Consider the following 23,081-nt stretch of genomic DNA (forward strand, 5'->3'; position numbering starts at 1 on the left):
TAATGTCACGTGTATGGAGACACAGTGAAAACGTTTGCCGTCCAGGTAAGTCAACCCACACTTTGGTTGCAACAGGCCGTGAGAAAATAATTTAAAAATTGAAGGAAAATGTTCAGTTAAAACAATTCACGGGTTACCATGAGGTCAGATTTGTGAGATCAAGCTATTGTTTTACTTTTGAGACGTCTGTTCAATGATCTTGAAACAGTGTGAAAGAAACTCCTTGAATCTGATGGTGCATGGTTTCAACCTCATTTTTTTCTGCCTGATGGGTTTGTGTGCTCCTTTGTTCACTGTTTCCCAGGATAGGTTGCCCACTTGAAACATTTGTTCTGTTTCTCTCTCCATGAAAGCTGTCTAGTCTGCCTGAGCATTTTCAGGATTTAGAATTTGTTTTTGTAGCTTTTATCCTGTGAGCGAACATTGGACTCGAGCCAAAACATTAAATCAATGAATAGCAACTCGCTGGAATGGGAAAATGGAAGGCTGGTCAGAGATAGAAAAGATAGTCAGGATATTTTTCCCAGAGCAGGGTACTCAAGAAAAAAGCTAGTGAATTAACCATCCTCGCTGGAACTCATCGCCCTTCTCTGCATCTAGATTCTGGACTTCCTGACCACAGTCAGTCTGGGTTGATAGAAAATTTCAAGTCCCATCACGTTGAGCACCTGCACACCTCAGAGCTGCGTTCTCTGCCTGCTACTCTTCACGCTGCTAAATCACAACTGCACTGCCAGATTTAGTTCAAACAGAATCATCATGTTTGCGGATGATACAACAGTAATTGGCCTAACCCCCAACAGTGATGTTGGATTACAGAGAAGAAGTTGGGTGGCTCATAAAATGGTGTGAGAACAACAGCCTGAGTTTTAAAACGGACATGATTTTGGACTTCAGGAGAATGAGGTCAAACACTCTCCATTGCACATCAATAGTTCCGTTGTAGAGGGATTGAAGAACACAAAGGTTCTTGGTATTGTGACAGATTATGCTGTGTTTTGTATTGCATAGAGATAAGTTTAAAAGGAGATAAATTGGAGCAGGTTTTTTAGTGCAGGTCACATATAAATACTTCAAAACAGATCTCATTTTAAATACTGGAGCTCTTCTCAAGCCAGACAGGGCAGCTTGGGAGCCTTTGCAAAAACTTTGGAAAGTGCCCAAGAGACTTCACTAATGAATTGTTGTTTTGAAAAGCAATAGATGAAAGAGATTGGAGGAGTAGTTCGGAGCCGCAAGCTGTCTGGAATACAGCTTACTGTTCTAAGAGGGTCATGTGGTTTTGCAAGCAGAGAGAGTCAAACAGGCTTTTCTCAGATCAGTTCTACAGTGTTACAGTCAGCAGCAGCAGCTGGGACTGGAACAGGACAAGCTGGCAAGCTTGTGGAAAAACCCCATTTTGAAGACAGGTTGTGAGTGCTTAGTTCAGCCTGGTCAAAGCCCTTGTGGTCCATACAGGAGGAGAGGACTGGCTGCCTAATATTTTACTTGAAATAGGAGAAACAGGAAAGGAACTCTGTGGTGGCGTGAAAGAAAGAGGTTAACATCACAAAAATCCTGATGGGGAAAGTTTCTTCGGCAAGACACTAACATGGCTGATTATAAGGAATCAGTTTGTGTCCAGCGAACGACAAATGTCTCTATGAAAACCAAGAACTTTCCTAAGTGGTAACCATTTACCTTTCAAGCACCAAAGCCTGGTAAAATTCATAAATGTTAAATTCTGTGCACAGTAGAAGAATTGCCTGCAACCAGTGAACTTGGAGGAATGAGAAGTGAGATTGGACTGCGAATTAAATAACTTTTCTGAGCTTATATACACATTACATACATGTGTGCTTAGAATTAGAAGGGGGTTATGTTAGGTTAAGTTAAGATAATAGTAATAAGTTAAAGTTTGATCCTGTTTTCATGTTTAAAGATAATTAAAAGCAACTTTTATTTAAGTAACCATTCGTCTTGGTGAATATCTATTGGTGGTAGGTTTTGGGGTCCTCTGGGCTTGTAACAGTATGCATACAATAGATGACTTATCTTAGACCCACAACATCTCCTCATTAGCCTACACGTCCAAAGGAGGACAAGGCTACTGGTTCAATCTTGACAACATTTTACAGGAGTGAAATTGAGAGTATTCTGCCTGGCAGCATCATTGTCTGGTACAGTAGCTGCAAAGCATCAGAAGAGAAGTTTACATTTAAATGTAGACATGCTTCACAGTAACAGACCCTTCCAGCCCATGAGCCCATTAACCCACAACCCCGTATGTTTTGAAAAGTGAGGAAATTGAAGCACCCGGAGGAAACCCATGCAGACATGGTGAGAACCTACAAACCTACAGATGGCACCGGATTTGAACCCAGATTGCTGGTGCTGTAATAGCATTGAGTAATCGTTATGGTGACCGTGCTACACTCAATCTCTCCTCATAAACTAACTCCTTCAGTTTTGGAAACAGCCTGGTGAACCTGCTCTGTACCACCTCCAAAGCCAGTACATCCTTTCTCAAGTAAGGGGACCAGAAGTACACACAGTACTCCAGATGTCGCCTCACCACAACCCTGTACAGTTGCTGCAGATAATTCCTGCTCTTCGGTCCCTCTTCCATGAAGACCACATCCCATGATTTCTTGATTACCTGCTGCAACTCCCCAAGCTTCATTTCATTGGTTGATACTGTGGCAAATATATACTCAAAAGCATTATTCCTGACAAACACCTATGTAATGCACAGGAATTAATATTTAAATTATTAAAACTTTCAGGAAAGATGCATTGGTTCCCCTTACATGTTTTTTTATGCAGTTTGTTATTTCCCAACCCTGAGTAAATCAACAGGGACAGAAGTAGATACGTACTTTCTGCCAGAGCTGCAGGGAGTGGATGAAGGGTATTCACCATTTTCCCTGCAATCCTGTTCAAGTCCTTGTAATTTTCCCTTTTTTAATATTTTATTTTAAAATTTTCTATATATGTAATTAATAAACAATTATATAAAACAATGAGTTTAAATTTAAGAGAATTTCCATCATTACATGATGGTTATAACTCCTTCCCTTTCCTCCTATACCCTCCCTCCCTAAACCCCCCATCCCCAAAGAAATGTATATATAAAGGATATATAGTAATATTATTAACAAAAAGAAAAAGAAAGAATAGCTTCATGGATTGTGTGGACGATCGCTTCCAACAGACAAAACCCAACAAGGTTTGTATAATCAATTTGGGAAAGAAGATCAACACAGGTCTCAAGAGGCTGGAAGAACTCTATTACATATTTATACCTAAAATTTGCATAAACAGGCTTCAAATTTGCAGAAATATACCATATTTATTTTTCAAATTCTATGTAATTTTCTCCAAAGGGATACAACTTTGAATTTCTGCATTACATCTTCCATACCCAAGTGTGGCAAAATACCCTTTTGTGGCAAAATACTGCTCCATCCACCTGCACTTTAGCAGATCTCTATCACCAATATGGAAGTATAAGAGGGAATGATACTGACTAATAGGTAATGGAATTGACGACAGCCAAGTATAAGTAAGGCTGGGAAGAGGTGTAGTCAAGATAACTGAGGTAGTCAATGGGTTTATACTAGATGTCTGCAGAAAGTTTGTTTCCTGAAATGGAAGCAAAAAGATTGAGAAAGAGCAGAGTACCAGAGATTGACCAAGTGAATTTGAGATCAGGGTGGAAATTGGCAGCAGAGTTGATAAAATTGAGAAACTCATCGTGGATGCAGGAGGCAGTATCAATATAGTCGTCAAATGTAATGGAGAAAGAGGAATAGATTTAGGATGTAGTTAAAGAGTTGAGGAGCCTTGGCTGTGTAGTCTTACAGCATGGATTGATCCACATATCCAATGAAAAGACAGGGATTGCTGGGACCAAAAATGTCTATAACATTGATTTGGAGCAAGTGGAAGAGCTAAAGGAGATGAGGGTGGTGTCAGGGGAGGGGGGTTGGTTAGGTCTGTTATCCAAGAGGATGTGGAGAACTTTGAGGCCTTCTTCATATGAAAGCGTACAAGGACTGGACATCTAAAGTGAAAATCAGGCAGTCGAGCCGAGGGAACTGAAAGTTGTAGGTGATGGAGAGTGAATGGTGATAGGTTGGAGAGACAGGAATTAGTGCTTAATAGCAGATTCTTGCACTCCCATAGATAGATGTGGGAAGTAAAGCTATTTGCTTTGTAATTGCAGTAACTTTATGTCCAAACCTCTAAAAGAAAAGAAATTGGCCTACTATTATTTCTTTATCAAATACAGATCATCTGTCTCTAACAGATTACTTCTCTTAATACCTGTTTATTTTTAGTCCTCAGTACTAAGTTTTAAATGGTTGCTGCAACCCTCCTAATCAGTGCAGTAGTATATAAACACACATCTATTTCTAATCAACTTAAAGAAAACTTACATGATTTTAAATGCACGGTCCATAAATTAAGCTTTTGATTGTCTGGGCCTGCACCAACTTGGTTTCTTTCTTTGGAAGAGTTTCATAACTCCCCAGTGAATGATGAATAAAGTGTCTTCTCGTTATTTTGGAAGATAAATTTTTTTAAAACACTGTAAATACAAAAACAAACACATGATTTCCTTAGACATTCTAGAAAAAAATAGTGGGTTGAAACATTGTAAACTTACCAATAAATAGGCTGAAATGGTGCAGTTTATTCATAACTAAAACTAAATAAATGGAAAATACACTTTTTTCTGTTGATCTTTGGAGTGATGCTTAACATTTAACACAAGTGTGACAGAAAATATAACCACAGATTATTAATATGTTGAAATGTTTTAATTAAACTATTATTCATCACCTTCCTAAAACTTGACAAATTATCTGATCTTCCAAACATTTTCAACAACATTAAATCAGCATTTGAAAGCAGATTGGTATTGGCTGGTTTTAGTGATGGCAAATGTTATCAAAGGAAGATAAGGACAATATCATGGAGGGATTTACAGACCAGGGCAAGGATTTTTTTTGATGACTGAAGAAAGAGCTGTCCATCACAGGCTTGGGGAAATACTGGGAATGGCTCGTTCCTCAATCATCCATGGAAGTTCCCAGAAATCTCTGCCACCGATGGATTTTCAGGTTTGCAGTTCAAACGGGTTACTTGTGGCCTTCCTGAAGTCTTCAGATCTTTGAGATACAGTTCTCCAATGGGAATTGGGGGAAAAAATTCATGCAGAGAAGTTAAAATTATATTTTGTGTAACTTGCATACTATCTGACAACTTATTACAAACTGTATTTCCTGTAGTGATATCTTGCATATGAAGATCCCCAGGGAGGTGCTGAAATAATTCATATATTTTTTTTAAAAAATATATATTTAATTTATATTTATATTTAATTTATATATTTATTTTTTTAAAAAATGGACATTGATGATGGCTGACACATAATTTGTCAGTCTCTTGACTGAGTCATGTGGTTGCAACAATTATTGTACCTACGTGCACACTTGGTTAGTTGTGATCTGTTTCTGCTTTCTCCCTGCGGATGTGTTGCAAAATAAACCTAAACAAAACATTTCTATACAAAAGCATAAAACCTGGTTTGTTGAGAGAATTTGTGCACGACATTTACAAGTAGACATACTGTAGATTCATTAACATCTTCAGCTGAACTTAAAAACTAAAGTTAAAATACCATTCATTGTTAAATAAATTCTGCTAATTTTGTAATGATAATAAATTGCAGTCAGTGGTATTTATTTATTTATTTTTGTAGCTGTTTCCTGTCGTTACTTTTGGTGGCTGCAGTTGTGTGGAAGATCAAACAAACCTGCTGGGCTTCTCGAAGAAGAGAGGTAAGAAATAAAAGTGTTATTGGGGCTGCAGTGCATTCCTTTTATAGATAATAATGAATTAAATTAACTGTGGTATGTTTAGTCTTAATGCTCTGTTATTACACCGAAGGAAGTGTATATAAATTTATTATTTTGTTATTCATAGGCCAAAATTCACCATTCAATTGCTTAGAAAAATCACGTGAATTTATTTGGGAAAAATTGTCCATTGGGTATCTGAACTTCTACTCTTTGTGAATTTGAATTCTTGAAATTTTTGCAAATACCCACAAGTAACTATTTATCTACTTGTTTCCTAATATTTGTTCAGTGAGATGTTTTGTGATGCGTCTGGGATATGTGTCTGTTAAAATATCCTCCGACTTGCAAATATAGTTCCTGCTTAAGTCCTAGGATAGACCATGGATAGTTCTAGACTAACTTGCACTTGGGTTTTATTCTGATACGATGTAAACCAATTTCATTCTATGCTGAATCATGTGAGATTGCTCTGTGATGTCCTGCAAACATTCAATGCCTCTGTCTGAATGCATAACTGTCGTATTTCTTCAAATTTTACGGGACAACACTTATTTAACAATTTCCCTTATTTAAAAAATTCTTCAGAGGTTTTTTTTACAAACAAAATAATATACTTTCCTGCAATTGTCAGTGATATTTTGCTGATATTTCAAACTAAGATGTTATTCTGATATTGATAGTTAATCACCAACAATGTTGTGCTGTCCAGCAAGAATTTTCCAGAATAAAATGTTATTCTTTCTGCTATTTATATTGTGGAATGGTTTTGCAATATTTATTAATGTTTTGCACATTACTGTTCAAAATGTAACATATGTGTGAGACTTAATCTGAGTATATCGTTCAGTCCATGGTCATTATTCATTTACTAAATGCATGCATTTGATCAGTGGTTTTTAAACTGTCCCCCTAAACTCACACACCACTTTAAGTAAACCCTATGCCATAAGTGCTCTAAGATTAGTAGGGATTGCTTAAGGTGGTATGTGAATGGGAAGGGAAAGTTGAGAACCACTGCTCTAGACTCAATTAGTTTACTGGAATATTTTGCTTGAGAAATACTGTCATTGGTTCATTTCCTTTGGAGTTATGAAACCGTGATTTAGGTATGATTAAAACAGTGGTTTTCAAACCTTTTTCTTTCCACTCACATACCACCATAAGCAATCCCTTATGGAGCACTTATTGCATAGGGATTGCTTAAGGTGGAATGTGAGTTGGGGCAGTTTGAAAACCACTGTATTTGATGATTAAGTATAACTTTCATTCTCAGTAGTTCTTTTATTAAGAAATCAGTTAATCTTTTTATATTAAACAACTTCTGAAAATATCCCCTTTTACCTCCACTCAGCAATGTTCTTTAATCAAGGAGGTCAATCATCTCTTAGGTAGTAGTTTAACCCTTTATTAAAAGTAAGATTGAGTGGGTGAAACTACATTTATAAAGGGGAAAGAAGCCGGGGGAGGGGCCCAGATGGGATAGAGTACACATCAGAAGTCATGGGGAATATAAAGAGACAGGTAGAGGAAGAAAACACTAGAAAAGGGGTGGGAAAAGAAAAGATAGAGAGAGAGGGAAAAAAAATGTAAGTATAGGAGTAGGTCTTCTTTGGCTTGGCTTCGCGGACGAAGATTTATGGAGGGGGTAAATGTCCACGTCAGCTGCAGGCTTGTTTGTGGCTGACAAGTCCGATGCGGGACAGGCAGACACGGTTGCAGCGGTTGCAGGGGAAAATTGGTGGGTTGGGGTTGGGTGTTGGGTTTTTCCTCCTTTGCCTTTTGTCAGTGAGGTGGGCTCTGCGGTCTTCTTCAAAGGAGGTTGCTGCCCGCCGAACTGTGAGGCGCCAAGATGCACGGTTTGAGGCGATATCAGCCCACTGGCAGTGGTCAATGTGGCAGGCACCAAGAGATTTCTTTAGGCAGTCCTTGTACCTTTTCTTTGGTGCACCTCTGTCACGGTGGCCAGTGGAGAGCTCGCCATATAACACGATCTTGGGAAGGCGATGGTCCTCCATTCTGGAGACGTGACCCACCCAGCGCAGCTGGATCTTCAGCAGCATGGACTCGATGCTGTCGACCTCTGCCATCTCGAGTACTTCGACGTTAGGGATGAAAGCGCTCCAATGAATGTTGAGGATGGAGCGGAGACAACGCTGGTGGAAGCGTTCTAGGAGCCGTAGGTGAAGCAGAGATAAAAACAGTGGCATCATATGAGGATAGGGGGTTTCCTAAAATTTGAAAAATCATTGTTAGGTTTCAGGCTGACCAGGAGGAATATGATGTAAATGATTTCATCTATATTACCTTAGTCTTGATAAAGGGTTCACACCCAAAATCTTGAGTGACCATTTCTACGCTGTCAGACCTGCTGAATTTCCCCAGCAGTTCTTTGCCTACTCAAGAGGAAAATGCAATAGGGTGTGGATGATATCACAGAACAGCAGTCATTATTTTTTCCATGCATTTTTCAAAGTTAAAATGGATAAAGTCAATGAGATTGCACATGTATATCAAAAAGATTGTTTCACCAAAAAAAAAGAGTTTAAATTTAAATTTTAAATTTAGACATAAACCGTGGTAACAGGCCATTTTGGCCCAGGAGACCTTGCCGCCAAACTTACACCCAATTAACCTGCACCCCTAATACGTTTCGAACAGTGGGAGGAAACCAGAGCCCCTGGGGAAAACCCACACGGACACAGGGAGAATATACAAACTCCTTGCACACAGCAGGGGATTCGAATCCCAATCGCTGCGCTGTAAAGGCTAAGAGTTATGCCAAATAGCAACTAGCAAAACCAGCAAACCTAATAAGACATAAAGGGACATGGTGGTGAGAGAAAGAAATGCTGCAAAGGAAAATTAACAAGAGTGAACCTGATAACATTCTCTGTTCCTGAATCACTGTTTCTAAATGCAGTACACATCTGTTTTCATAACTTGGAAAGGAGCATCTCAATCTGAAAGTAATGGAAAATGCAGTTTGTATTAGATATTATTGATGCTTGGGTCTGAATATTACACTTGGGAATTGCAAAACTAAAGAGACATTTGCATTTATCTAGTGCTTGATTTCATGATTTCAACACACACTGAAGTGATTTTCAAACATTGAAATGCTTCTGACGTATAGTCTTTGTTTAAAACCTGACCTGAAATGTGATTTTGTGGAAATTGTGGATTCTTCAATATTAGCCCTCCATTGAACTTAGCTCAGTTCATGAATGCTAAGGAGCATCCCCAATGTTTTCTCCAGCTCCACCCCATCCGCTTCTCTCACTCTCACGTACTGACTCTCTCCCACATAATGACTTTCACTCTTCTGATCTACAAAGGAGTGGCAAAAACAGCAGAGGTAGAAGCACCAGGGATGAAACAGGGGTGGGGGAAGGAAGAATTTACAGTGATTAATAGATTAAGTTGAGTCAATGATCATCATGGATCAGTAGAAGTGATGGACCTGATGGAATTAGGCAGCCCTATTGGTTGGGGCAAATGTTTTGGAGGTGGAACCTAATCCCAAGGGTTGAATCGGGGCAACTTTTCCCTCAGCTGGTGTCTAAGAAGGAGCAAACATCCTTGCTCTGCATGCCATTAGTGCAGCTCTACTCCCCGCTGAAGAATGTTAGCAAAAGAAAGGCAAACCCTGATTCCCAATAGGGGCTACAAGATAACAAAAAAAAAAATCAATGCTCATTTGGAAAATAATACATTCACACTAAAAGAAAACCCTGGTATCCAGCGCCTATTGGGATTAGTAGATGCCGGAGAAGTGAATTTGCTGATTCCTTGAGATTACATGTTGCATGATTGGCAAACTAACTGCTAATTTTAAATTTTCATACTTTTCCTGTTTGCCTGAAGCTGCCAGTGCTTGAATTCCAGATCATGGGGATTTTACTGCATTTTCAAAACATATTAAACTAATATTTCAGTAAATTAAAATGCTTTTTAAATGATCATTGACCCCATTCTGAAGGGTACCATGGTGGTGTAAAGGTTAGTGTTGCTACCACCCAGCTCCAGGTCTCATCCTGACCTCTGGTATGTCTGTATGCGGTTTTCGTCAAGATGGCACCCATTTTCGTCAAGATGGCACCATTTTCGTCAAGATGGCACCCATTTCCCTCCACATCCCAAGGCCACATTGGTAAGATAATTTGCTTCTGTAAATAGAGGCTCAAAAGGAGAGTTGAGGGGCATGTGTAAGAAGGGAGTGGGAGGCAAATCAGAAGAATAGCGAAAGTGGGTTTGAGACTAATGGGGTTATTCTCCAGGGGGGGCATCATGGGCCATATGGTTTCTTTCTGTTTCATTGTATGATAAGTTTAAGAATGCAGCTCAATTAAAATCAATGGAGATAATGTAGTGTAGCTCAACGGTTAACCAATAGTTTGACTCTAGACTCATTATTAAGCCCTGCAGCAGATAAGAGATCAGAGGTGCATGCAGCTGATGTCCATCACAATCCTAACTTTTCTGCAGATATGATAATTTGTCATCAACATTTCTGCCCTATTGTTACTTTCCTGCAGTTTTATTGGCTTGTCTGCAACTCAACAGCAATGGCTAGAAGCCTACTCTGTAATTTAGATAGGTGCTTCTCTCGATTGAAGTAGGAAATGAGGCAGCTATTTTGCACACAGCAAGATGTCTCAAACAGCAGTGTGATTAGGACTAAATCAGTGGCTCTCAACCTTTTTTTTCCCCCCACGCATACCACCTTTATTAATCCCTTACTAACCTCAAAACACCTATGGCATAGGATGGGTATGTGAGTGGAGGTTAAAAAAAAAGGTTGAGAACCACTAGACCAAATCATGTTGGTGTGTTGCCTTGGTTGGTTCATATTTGAAACAGTGCCATGGAATCTCTTCCATGGACCTATGAGATTGAAGGGATTTTTGTGAAAGACAGCAATTTTGATCTAACGGTACTGAACTGGGGTGTTAGTCGAGATTTTTGAGCTTGAATTCCGGGAAAGGATCTTGAGCCTACTGTCTTCAAACTAGAGAGTGAAGGTTAGGGACCATAGCTCAGCAAGTAGAAGGGCACTTTTATATTGCCCTTCTAAATCCAGGTAAAAGATGTGTAATATACAACAGAAATTACGCCATAAGTGCTCAATTAAGAGAATAATCTTACAAATTCTCTTGTGTTTTCTAGCTGTCAAAGTGTGCATTCAATTAAAGATAGAAGGTGAATCCGGATAAAATGATGGGTTTGCTGTCACTTGCCTTACTGCATTTGTAAATCATAATGAAAAAATGCACAGAAGTTCTCATCATTTCACTTGTTTAATTAATTTCCTTAAGGAATTTTCACAACTCTGCTTTGCTTATTTGTAAGTGAAATGATTTTAGTAAAATATCTAAGCCCAATTTTAAACTTTTGTTTCTGCAATCTGAGACAAAAATACTTTTCTTTTAAAAATGCCTTCATCAGAAAGCAGAGCTGCGTCAAGTTTAAGTCACTATATACAACTGCATGGTGCAAATGTAGTACTGGGTTTCCAAATGTAAGAAAAAATTAAGAAAATGGAAATGAGACTGCTTCTTTTCTATGAAAGGCAGAATTGTGGTTGGATCCTAACAGCTTTTTGTTTACTGGTTATTTAATGTAACTACATTTTCCAGTGTTCGTAATATCTGCTGTTAATTATTTTTCATTCTTTTTTTTCCTTTGCTAAATGTTTCAAGGTGTTTGTAATATGCATCAGTGAGAGTTAAAAGAAAATTTAAGTATGGACCTAAAGGTTTTTGATGCATTTTAACAAAGCAACTCAGAGCACAAGATACTACAAAGTTTAATTATTTGCACAGACAAATATAAAGACATTACAAAGTAAATGACAAGGATGGATGCTGAGAGTGTCTTACGCTGAAGAGATGAAAATATTTCTATACACCCATTGTTTCAATTATAATCATTCCTAACCATTTGCTTTATTAAATAATGTACATAAACATTTGTCTTATAATTAAAGCACGACATAACTTAATCACAAATAGAGTCTGACTCGTACAGCATGGAATCAGGCTTTCAGCCTAACCTGTCCACAACCTCCAAAATGTACGATCCACTCTTAACCTCCCTCCCTGCCTTTGGTCCATATCCTTGTATACCTATCCTATCAATAGCCCTTTTTACACAGAGATCCCGCAATTCTACAGTAAAGAAGACCCGTCATTAAAAGCTGGCTTTGCTTTTTTTACACTGAACCAAACAACACCAGCATAATATGATTCGGCGCTGTGACTACCTCTACTGCCGACTTAAAGGCTGGACTACAAAGACCCCCCCTCCCCCCCGTTCTGTGTTCTACCTTTTACACGGAACGGCATGGTATATTAAAGGCATAATATTTCCACCTTGCCTGAGATTGTCTGATCTCAGAAGCTAATCACGCTCAGACCTAGTCTGTATTTGGAGGGGAGACTGCCTAAGAACGCCAGGCGCTATCGGTTTCTGTGAGGGGCGCTGGACAAAGTGGTGACTTTCTGTCCGCCTTACTGTAGACAAAAGTTAAAGAATTTCATGTATTTTATATTCTCAATGTAATAGTACACGACAATAATGGAACCTTTACCATTTCCATTTGAAGAGGATGTGTAAAAGGGGCTAATGTAGTCATCCAATTTTTTTTCAGTTGCAAGTGTACCTGCCTCAACTACTTTCTCCAGCTGCCCATTCCATACCCTCACCACTCTCTGTGTGTAAAAAAAGAAAGTTACTTCTTAGATTCCTGTTAAATCTTTTCCCTCTCACCTTAAACCTATGTCCTAGGCAACCAATTCCTTTAAATCTTGGCAAAAGACTCTCTGCATTCACCAGATCTGATTCACCAGGAGCTGATGGTGGACTTCAGGAGAACACAAACCAGTCCTTATCGAGAAGTCTAGTGGAAAGAGTCAAAATCTTCACTGTCCTTGGTGTCAACATCTCCAAAGTTCTGTCCTGCGGCATCCATGTCAATGTAATCATGAAGAATGCTCACCAGTGGCTATAATTCATGAGGAGTTTGAGGAGATTTGATATGTTATCAAATACTCTCAAAAATTTCTACAGGTGTACCATGGAGACCATTCTCTCTGATTGCATCACTGTCTGGCACGGAGGTGCCAATGCACAGGACAGGAACAAATTCCAGTGTTGTTAACTCGGCCAGCGACATCATGGGCACCAGTCTTCACTCCATCGAGGATGTCTACATGAGGCAGTGTAGCCTCTGTCATCAAAGACCCTCACCACCCAGGCTATGCTTTCGTCACACTGCTACCATCAGGAAAAAGGTGCATGAGCCTCAAGACAAACACCCAGTGGCCCAAGTTCAGCTTGTTCCTCTTTACCATCAGATTTCTGAATGGACAGTGAATCACAGACACTACCTCACTTCTCTTGTTTTCCTGCACTATTTATTTATTTTTAAAATGTAATTTATAGCACTTTATTCTGCTGAAAAATAATGAATTTAAGATCTATTTTGGTTATGATTTTGTCCAGCTCCATGATATTGCGCTTCATGTGCTCCAAGGAATAAAGCCCAAGCCTGTTTGACCTCTCTCTGTAGCTCAGGCCCCTGAGTCCTGGCAACATCCTCATAAATCTTCTGTGCTATATCATTCATTGTTGGAATTAATGTTTTGGAATATTTCACACAATGGACTTCAGTGGTTTAAAAAAACAATACCCACACTTTTCTAATTCATATCTCTACTTTTAAACTCCTCGGGCATAACTTAATATTCACTAAACATATTTTTTCCTAATTTTGATCCACCTTTCTCCCCTGGTTTTGTCCTCTGTTCATCTATATTTGTAATACTTTTGGATGCCCTCTGCTACTTCAACAATTTTGAGATTTTTGGTCTAAACTGACAATCTTGACCATGAGCAACCCCTTTCAAGGTAATTCTATTCCACATTAAAAAGGACTGCTGGTTCTTTCTTGAACAGAAGCCTAACCAATTCCCTTACACCGTCACACTTGGCTGAACTTGCGTTGAACAACTCCATTCACTTTTCAGGTCAGAAGTGCAGCTATGAACAAATTATATGTCTTTTTGTGGAATATATGGAACAGTCTTTATTTCATGGCGACACAGTTGGTGCAGTGGTTAGTGCAATGCCCTTACAGCGCCAGCGATCAGGACCGAGGTTCAAATCTCATGCTGGCTGTAAGGAGTTTATATGTTCTCCCCATGTCTGCATTGGTTTTCCCCGGGGGCTTCAATTTCCTTCCACAGTTCGAAACGTATCGGGGTTGTACGTTAATTGGGTGTAAATTGGGCAGCATGGACGTATGGACCGAAATGGCCTGTTACCGTGCTGTATGTCTAAATTCAATTCTCCTTGGGCCCACTATTTCAACTGTTTTTCCAGTACTTTGACAACTGTCTAAGTCTTGCCTCCTTCACTCACACAGACTCAAATAATTCATTACTTTTACTGCCAATTTCCACCATCATCTCATGCTCATCTGGTCCAGGTCTGACTCTTCACTTCCTGAATCTCTTCATTTCTATCTCAAGGAACAGGCTTGCCACACACATCTACAATGAACCCACTGACTTTCACATCTATCTTGCCTAGATTTTCTTTTCTCCCTACTCAATTCCATGCTCCCAATCACTCTACCTTGAATGCATTTTCTCCATGGTGAGCCTTCTCACATAGATACCTCTGACCATGCTTTCCTCCTTCCTCAAACATCGCTTCCCTTCTACCAAAGTGACTGCATATCTATTTATTGCTATTTCATCTCTCATTCCACCCCCTGCCCACCATCACCCCCCCCCCCAAACCTCTGGAAGAGCTATTCAAAGTTTCCTTGGTCCTGACCTTCCAGTCCACCAGTTTTCAGATTCAAAGGATCATCCTTTCCGATTACAACTAGCTCCAACCCCCAAGAAGATGTCCCTCAACAATTTAAAGAGTTCTTTCACTTCTTGACTCCATAGTTTACTATGCTGTTTCCACCAACCACGATCCAGCACTTTTAAAAATATCTTTAGAGATGCAACAGCTACCTTTTTTTACCTATTCCCTTCCCACCAACTTAAGATCCAGACAGTCTTTTCAAGTGAAGCAGCGATTCACTTACCCTTCTTCCAATCTTGTGACCTATTTTCTGAATTCACAATGTTGTCTCCTCATTGGGTGATCGCTTTGCATTGCATTTGTGTTCAGTCCACAATAGGGATCCTGACAGTTTAATTCTCCATCTCACTCCTATTTTGACCTGCCTGACTGTGGCCTTGTGTGCCATAATGAGGCCCATTTCAAGCTTGAGGAACAACACCTCATCATATCTCAGGGAACAATGTAGCCTTACACACGCAGTATTGGATGATCCAATTTCAAGTAGTTACCTTTTTCTCTGTGGCTGAACGTGATTCCCAATGCCACATCACTCATTTAATCTCACCCTATCAGAGATAATTCATTTGTTTTACCCATCCCTTTCTTGCTTTTCCTCTTCCCCAGTTCTGACAAAAGGTCTCAGACCTTTAACTCTAGCAATAGCTGTTTTTCTTTCCACAGGATAATTCCTCCATTTTCTGCATTTATTTTAGATGACCAGCACCTCCAGTTTTTGTTTTAATTTTTCAGTTACTTTGGTTAGTGGCCTGATCAGGACTATCCCAATGCCACAGTTAAGTGCTGAACTTCTCCACTTGTACCACAAATAACAAAAAAACAAGTAGAAATGTGTCCTCTGTTGGATGCATCAGATGTATGTTGTTACACCCATGTCTCATGATATGCTGTAATTCACTTCTATTGAAGCCAGAGGACAAGAATTCCCGAAATAGATCTTGTAACAGAGGACACAAATCTATCTCCAACTGTTTGGGGAACAACAATATTGAAATTTTAAGTCTTTTTAGATGGTCTCTCTGACTAATGATCTATTTTTATTTTTCAACCATAATGTTTCAGATTATGATTGGATGATGTCAATGTGGGAAAAATTGTGTCTGGTTAAAGACAATGATAATTCAAATGGAGGCATTGAAATGCATCTGGTTTCTCGGAAATTGTTTTTAACTGTAAATCTTTTTTCAAGTAACCAGATAGCTGGATAGCTATCCTCCCTGGACGGATACTGGTTTGAATTCTGCTCTTGCATTTGTTGTTTGATCTCTCTGAGCTATTGTTCAGTTCAGCCATCTGTGGAAGTTCCCACACCCTGCAGCTCAAGTGTACCTCTTGCTGAGCCAATTAAGTAGCAAACATTGTTGGCAGCTAGATAGTAGTTCATTTCAGACAACTAACTCGTAGAGAAAGCAAATGAAAACCAAGATGGACCGACCTAAATAGAATTACTTTAAAGATATCAGCAATCACTATTTGCTCTAAGCTCAGGAATTTAAATAAAATATAAATCAATCTTAGCTAATCATTTCCACTTCCAAAGAATTTAGCAAAATATTTACACACAGGCATCACATAACATATTCTTTGGCTTGGCTTCGCGGACGAAGATCTATGGAGGGGTAAATGTCCACGTCAGCTGCAGGCTCGTTTGTGGCTGACAAGTCCGATGCGGGACAGGCAGACACGGTTGCAGCGGTTGCAAGGGAAAATTGGTGGGTTGGGGTTGGGTGTTGGGTTTTTCCTCCTTTGTCTTTTGTCAGTGAGGTGGGCTCTGCGGTCTTCTTCAAAGGAGGTTGCTGCCCGCCGAACTGTGAGGCGCCAAGATGCACGGTTTGAGGCGAGATCAGCCCACTGGCGGGGGTCAATGGGGCAGGCACCAAGAGATTTCTTTAGGCAGTCCTTGTACCTCTTCTTTGGTGCACCTCTGACACGATGGCCAGTGGAGATCTCGCCATATAACACAATCTTGGGAAGGCGATGGTCCTCCATTCTGGAGACGTGACCTACCCAGCGCAGTTGGATCTTCAACAGCGTGGATTCGATGCTGTTGGCCTCTGCCATCTCGAATACTTCGATGTTAGGGATGAAGTCGCTCCAATGAATGTTGAGGATGGAGCGGAGACAACGCTGGTGGAAGCGTTCTAGGAGCCGTAGGTTACTGAATATCTAAATCTCAGGAATCTGGTAAATATGAGTTTTTGGACTTAACATCATTTTATCTGGTAATTATGAGTTTTTGGAATTACATCACTTTTATCTGGGTGATTTAGAAATGAAATCTCTTGTTTTTGTGAGAAATTGAAAGGAAAGGTGGGCTACATTTTCAAATGAGCCAGATAGGATCAGGCATGTTCTGGCATCACACTGAGGTATTGTTTAACAGGTCTTCTGGGATTGTTTTGTACATATTTGTCATTTGGTATATGTTGAGTGAAAAACAGGGAAAACAGGGTTTTTTGTGTCCTGGGGGAGCCATGCTCTGCTGACCATTGGCGACTCAACCGTTGAGGGTTGTCAAGAGTATCAAGTTCCTTGGAGTGCACTTGGTGGAGAATCTCACCTGGTCCCTTAACACCAGCTCCAAAGCCAAGAAAACCCAGCAGCACCTCTACTTCCTGCGAAGGCTGAGGAAAGTTAATCTCCTGCCCTACATCCTCACTACAGAGGATGTATGGAGAGCCTTCTGTGCAACTGCATCACTACCTGGTTTGGAAGCTGTAGCACCTCAGACCGCAAGACCCTGGAAAGGATAGTGAAGTCAGCGGAAAAGATCATGGGGGGAGGGGCCCTCTTCCTACCATGAAGGACAACTACAACACTCGATATAGGCAAAAGGCAATTTACATTGTGAAGGACTCCACACACCCCTCATGTAAACGGGTCTCCCTCTGCCATCCAGGAGGAGGAACTGTAGAACTTGGGCCCTTACATCCAGCTTGGAAACAGTTTTTTCCCCTAAAGCCATCAGGCTCCTGAATTTCCAGAACATATGTGGATAGTGTACCGTGGACCTTTACTGTATACATCTTAATATTTTAATGTGTTTAACTATATTTATGTAAATTTGCTGCATGATCCTGGAGAAATGCTATCTTGTCTTTACTGTGCGAGCATGGTATGAACGATACATAAAGGTGACTTGACCTGATTGTATGCTTTCCCTCTGAGAGCAGATTCAAGACACCCTAGTAAATTGAAGGTCATGCAAGTCAGGAGAAGACATCTAGCTGGGGGATGAGTATGATTTCTTACTTCAGTCCAGGGAACCATCTACATCAGTGCAGATCAATTTAGTTTGTATAATCACGAGAACAAAATCATGTTGAATATTAGAGCAGGGAACACCGAGCATGTATTTGAACTAATGATACTGATTCAGTGATCCTCAGCTGTATGTAGTCCACTTTTCCTACTTTCGGAGTTGCTCATCAGTGCTTTATAGACTGTGTAACATTATAGACTTGTGTAACATTGCATCAAATACCATTCAATATACCCTTCCTCGGGCTTAATCAGAGTTCTAAAAATTTGCAGCAAAGCTTCCCTATTTCTACTCTTACCTTGTTGCAATCAAAGCCAATGTGCCATTTACTTTCTCAATTGTTTACTATTCCCACGCCTTTCTTACGTTTTAAGAAACCAGCAGGCAATCCTTGAAAAAATTTTCCAAACGCCAAATATTTATGTGTAGACCAAGTCTGAAATGGACAATGGTTTTCGGTCAGATAGGGAATTCTATTGAAATTTATTGGATGCTGGTGTTTTGAAAAGTATCTTTGAAAACTATAAATAGGATTCTGTAATAGAATATGCAATGTACTGTATCTACCAAGGTTTGTACTTGAGTATTTATAATTTAATTTTCTTGGAACAGGCAAATAAAACCACTATCAGCTCAGAACAGTTAACTGGACCACAATTTTACCGAATTGAATCAAATCTATCAATTTTTTTTAAAACTGGTCTTTTATTTTCTTAACTCTCGCTGAGATTCTTAGAAAATGCCATGAGCTCTGGTGTCTCAGAGCTGCAGTTGGAATTATAATCCCTATGATATACGAGTAAGAATGGAAAGTTATCAGTAACCTAACACATAATATAACAAGAATATTGCAAACTTCTCAGAATTCTTACCATTATCTGTTTCCATTTTCATAGGATTTGTCATGTTCTCCTCAAGAAGAATATATAATAATCCAGTCACCTGTGAGTGGATTTGAGTATCGTTAAAACGTGTAAGCTGCTTGGTGTTTGAATGGCAAATCCTAGCGGGATCAATCTTTGAAGGAGTATTAGAATATGGTTTTGAAGCTACCCAAAAAATTTTAAATTACAATCAGTGCTCTTGTAAACCTGTCAAATGCAGAAAATGATTCATACTTTCTGTTACAATGTTATTCTGCAACATTACATGATCTTATTCTATTTCAGATGAAGAGATCTCCTGCTATTCATGATCATCATTGTAAAGGGCACAAAGAATAAGATTCAGGCGTGCACAAGTAATTAAACTTTAACAATCAGCATGTACCCCACACCACACTGAAGCACAATATTCATAAACATTGTAAATTCTCCGTCCCCTCCCTTGGGATGATAAGTCATCCCAAAGGATCATGCAAAGTCTGCCCATCTGCACTGATGTCTTTTCTCAGTTTCTTCCTTGATCCTTTGATTTACTTCAACAATAAATATATTTTGCTAGTGTTGTATATTAATGGTGAAAAAAAATTCCTCAGATTTGAGGTGAGATTGCTTTTTCCTTATCTCTATGTAGATAGGTCATTTGTGTGCAGGGTGTACTGCGTGTCTGTGTGTGCGCACTATGGTCTGGAGATGCATAATTTCATTGGGTCGTACATGTATAGGTGTAATCTGATGACAATAAACTTGAACTTGAAATTTATCTCATCATTTTTCAGCAAGGTTTTCATTTCTTCATCACCTCAGGTAAAAAAAACAGCTTGAAAGTAGAGTGAGCAACAAAAATCTTTTTTTTTTCAAAATCACTGGTCTTTAAAAAAACTGTAATATACCGATGACTTTAAACAGTTTTCACTTATCTTATTATCCCTTGAAGTGGGCTGTTTAAAAGGCCAACACTCAACCTCCATTCTTTGTTCTCACAGAGGTCTCTGAACTCCCACAACTTCAACTACAACCACATGTTTTCCTTCATTGTTTTGCCCAAAGAAGTTAGGGTTATGGCCTCTCTTGGCTTCCTGGCCTCGGAATAACCCTGCTGCTGCATGTCATCTTTGCCAGATCTCAGTTTATCATTTCCTGCAGCCGATAGTGAAGTTGTTGCATTTTTTTCCCCCCTGGAAAAATACCATCTCATTTTCCTTCTGCTGGAGAAGCAAATAAATTGAGCACAGTTATGTGGCCACCTCCCAGGCTACTCCACGATCTAGGCATTCAGAGATTGCAAACAGGTCCTTGAGGAGTTCTCACAGGTGGTAGCCCTGGTGGGCCAGCTAACGCTGCCTGAGGGTATTGTTCATATCCCTGTCACCCCAAGGAAGCATTGTCCTATAATCCATTCCTATTATTGCAGCCATGTTCATTCTTTCAGCTGTGCTGTGCGTGGCCTCAAGAGAGCCCCCATTAACTACCTGTTCTTATGCAGACAACCTGACTCATGTTGCATGCTAAAGTCACTTTCATTCTCCTTACTCCATTGTCTCCAACTTCTTATTGCAACTGACAACAACTTCACCAATGATATGCAGGTTGAGGTCACCATCAAAAAATGGTTAATCAATAGAATAGCTTTGCTATGGAAACTGTCCTGACATCCCAAGTAAACAAACCCTTTGGTACAGTTATTTCAAATGAAATGACCTTCAATCTCGTCCTTGAGATCCCTGCTTTACTGCAGAGTTGTCCTTGGCTGGATAGCCATGATCTCATATAAAACACCCTGTGGTGCTAATTGCTTTATAGGACTCTAATTTCTCTGCATTTATAATGAAAGTTTGTGTTGAAGAAATAAAGATTTTGAACATCTAGAAAATTAGTCAGAGGAAATGTTTGCACTGACCTCATCGGAGCTAAAGGTAACTGCTCCGCATGATCATGTCTTCTTAGACTCTGGGTAACTTGTATTTCTGTATTCAGAGTCTGCATTGTATTCTTCAAGATAGAAATAGTTATTGCAGACATGCTTATAAAGTAATATTTCTGCAACCCAAATGCGGAGCTTTGTCTGAGGGATGACGAGCGTTCCTCCCTATTATTTCCTCCTTTTTGTTGGAATAAACTCTGCTTCCTGACATGTTTCATAAATGAAAAAAAGTGTTGCACTTTTCCAATGAACATCCAAGGCCATGAATGTGGGGATTGATTTCATGATATCCACATACACTGTAGGCAATAGGGGTCATAGTTATGATTCTCTGGAGAATATAATTCAGCTCACTTAACCAGATAAACTGGAAGTCAATATCAACAGTGCTAGGTGATGTGCTATTTAATTAATATATTTTAGTCGCTGCAGAGGCCAAAATAGCATGCCTGCACCCCTATTTCCTCGAAAGTCTGAGGAAATTTGGTAGACATCACCTCAATCCCTCAACAACTTCTACAGATGTGTCATTGAAAGTATCCTGGCCAGGGTGCATCACTGCAGGTTATGAGAAACTACAGAATGCTCTTCAGTCCATCGCACAAAACTGCCCTTCCCACCGTAGATTCCACCAATACCTCATGCTGCCATGGAAACACAACCAACATGTTAAAAGATTCATCCCATTCCTGGCCATAATCTCTTCACTCTCCTCCCATCGGGGAGAAGGTGCACATGTGTGAGATCACTCAGCCCGAGGTTCATGGACAGTTTATTTCCTGCTGTTATCTGATTTCTAATAAAATAACATTGCCTTTGCAGATAATCTGATCACGCCCTCTAACCCTGCATTTCAGTATTGTGTCTTACTTGCTGTACTATGTATGAGGTGTCTAGCTGGACTGCTTTTATAACTGCATCTTGCAACATGTGATGTTGATGTTGAACTTGATAACAGGCACAATTTGACAACCAAGCAATAATTAATACTTTTGTTAACCATCACCGTTCCTGGGGTGAAATGGTTAGTGCAACAGCAACCTGAGTTCAGATCCAATGCTGTCTGTAAGGAGTTTGTCCCTTTTTCTTGTGACCTGCCTTATCCAGGAGCTCCGGTTTCCTTCCACCTCCAAAAACATACCTAATTGGTAGTTTAATTGGGTGGCACAGATTTCAATGGCCAGCATCGGCTTCTACTATATTGTAAATAAATTTAAATTTAATAACCTGTTATTGCACTAAATGTCATGTCTTGGTCTAATAAAATATAAAAGTTTATTGTGGCTTTGTTAGAATTGACATATTTATTACATCAGATGTTGAAATCATTTGATAAAGAACAGATTTAATTATTACTGGCTGATTAACACTGTACAGACCCTTCAGCCCAATGATGTTGGGTTACCTCTATTCTTTTCTTTTCTTTCTTCTTCTTTGGCTTGGCTTCGCGGACGAAGATTTATGGAGGGGGTAAAAAGTCCACGTCAGCTACAGGCTCGTTTGTGGCTGACAAGTCCGATGCGGGACAGGCAGACACGATTGCAGCGGTTGCAGGGGAAAATTTGTTGGTTGGGGTTGGGTGTTGGGTTTTTTCCTCCTTTGCCTTTTGTCAGTGAGGTGGGCTCTGCGGTCTTCTTCAAAGGAGGTTGCTGCCCGCCGAACTGTGAGACGCCAAGATGCACAGTTTGAGGCGATATCAGCCCCCTGGCGGTGGTCAACGTGGCAGGCACCAAGAGATTTCTTTAGGCAGTCCTTGTACCTTTTCTTTGGTGCACCTCTGACACGATGGCCAGTGGAGAGCTCGCCATATAACACGATCTTGGGAAGGCGATGGTCCTCCATTCTGGAGACGTGGCCTACCCAGCGCAGTTGGATCTTCAACAGCGTGGATTCGATGCTGTCGGCCTTTGCCATCTCGAGTACTTCGATGTTAGGGATAAACCTACTCAAAAAAACAAAACCTTCCTTATCTCATATCCCTCTACATATCTTTCATCCATGTGCTTGTTTGAGAGTCTTTAACCATGTTTAGGTTTGCAATAAAGTATTTTTCATACTCTAGAATGTGTTGATCCTATCTACCAGTTAGTTGATGGAGGGGAGATTTGAGAGGTGCTCATGCAGGTTTTATTTGAATATTCACGCACTGCTCACTGTATTTCAGTCTGAAGTTATGGCAGTCACCATGTGCTCCGAGAGGAAAGTGCTCAAGGATAGTTTTGTACAGACTAGATCATACTCAATTGAATGTTTCGCCATGGGTGAAGCCAGAAGAGACTGAGCAA

General features: G+C 39.9%; 1 protein-coding gene across 10 annotated transcripts in view; it reads left to right on the top strand.

Annotated features, from left to right (window-relative positions):
• Positions 1 to 23,081, top strand: part of atrnl1b (attractin-like 1b) — a 617,494-nt gene that overhangs the window by 390,818 nt on the left and 203,595 nt on the right. For 7 of the 10 annotated variants that reach the window (XR_011345361.1, XM_069900005.1, XM_069900007.1 and 4 more), the window contains exon 26: positions 5,750 to 5,828. The exons of the other annotated variants lie outside the window; for them this stretch is intronic. Coding sequence is in view for 6 of the 7 variants with exons in the window: in XM_069900005.1 (XP_069756106.1) it covers positions 5,750 to 5,828 (79 nt within the window). In the remaining variant the exon portion in view is untranslated. The remainder of the gene's footprint in view (positions 1 to 5,749; positions 5,829 to 23,081) is intronic. 10 annotated transcript variants of the gene reach the window in all.

Source organism: Narcine bancroftii, chromosome 10 (genome assembly GCF_036971445.1).
Source record: "Narcine bancroftii isolate sNarBan1 chromosome 10, sNarBan1.hap1, whole genome shotgun sequence".
Lineage (NCBI taxonomy): Eukaryota > Metazoa > Chordata > Chondrichthyes > Torpediniformes > Narcinidae > Narcine > Narcine bancroftii.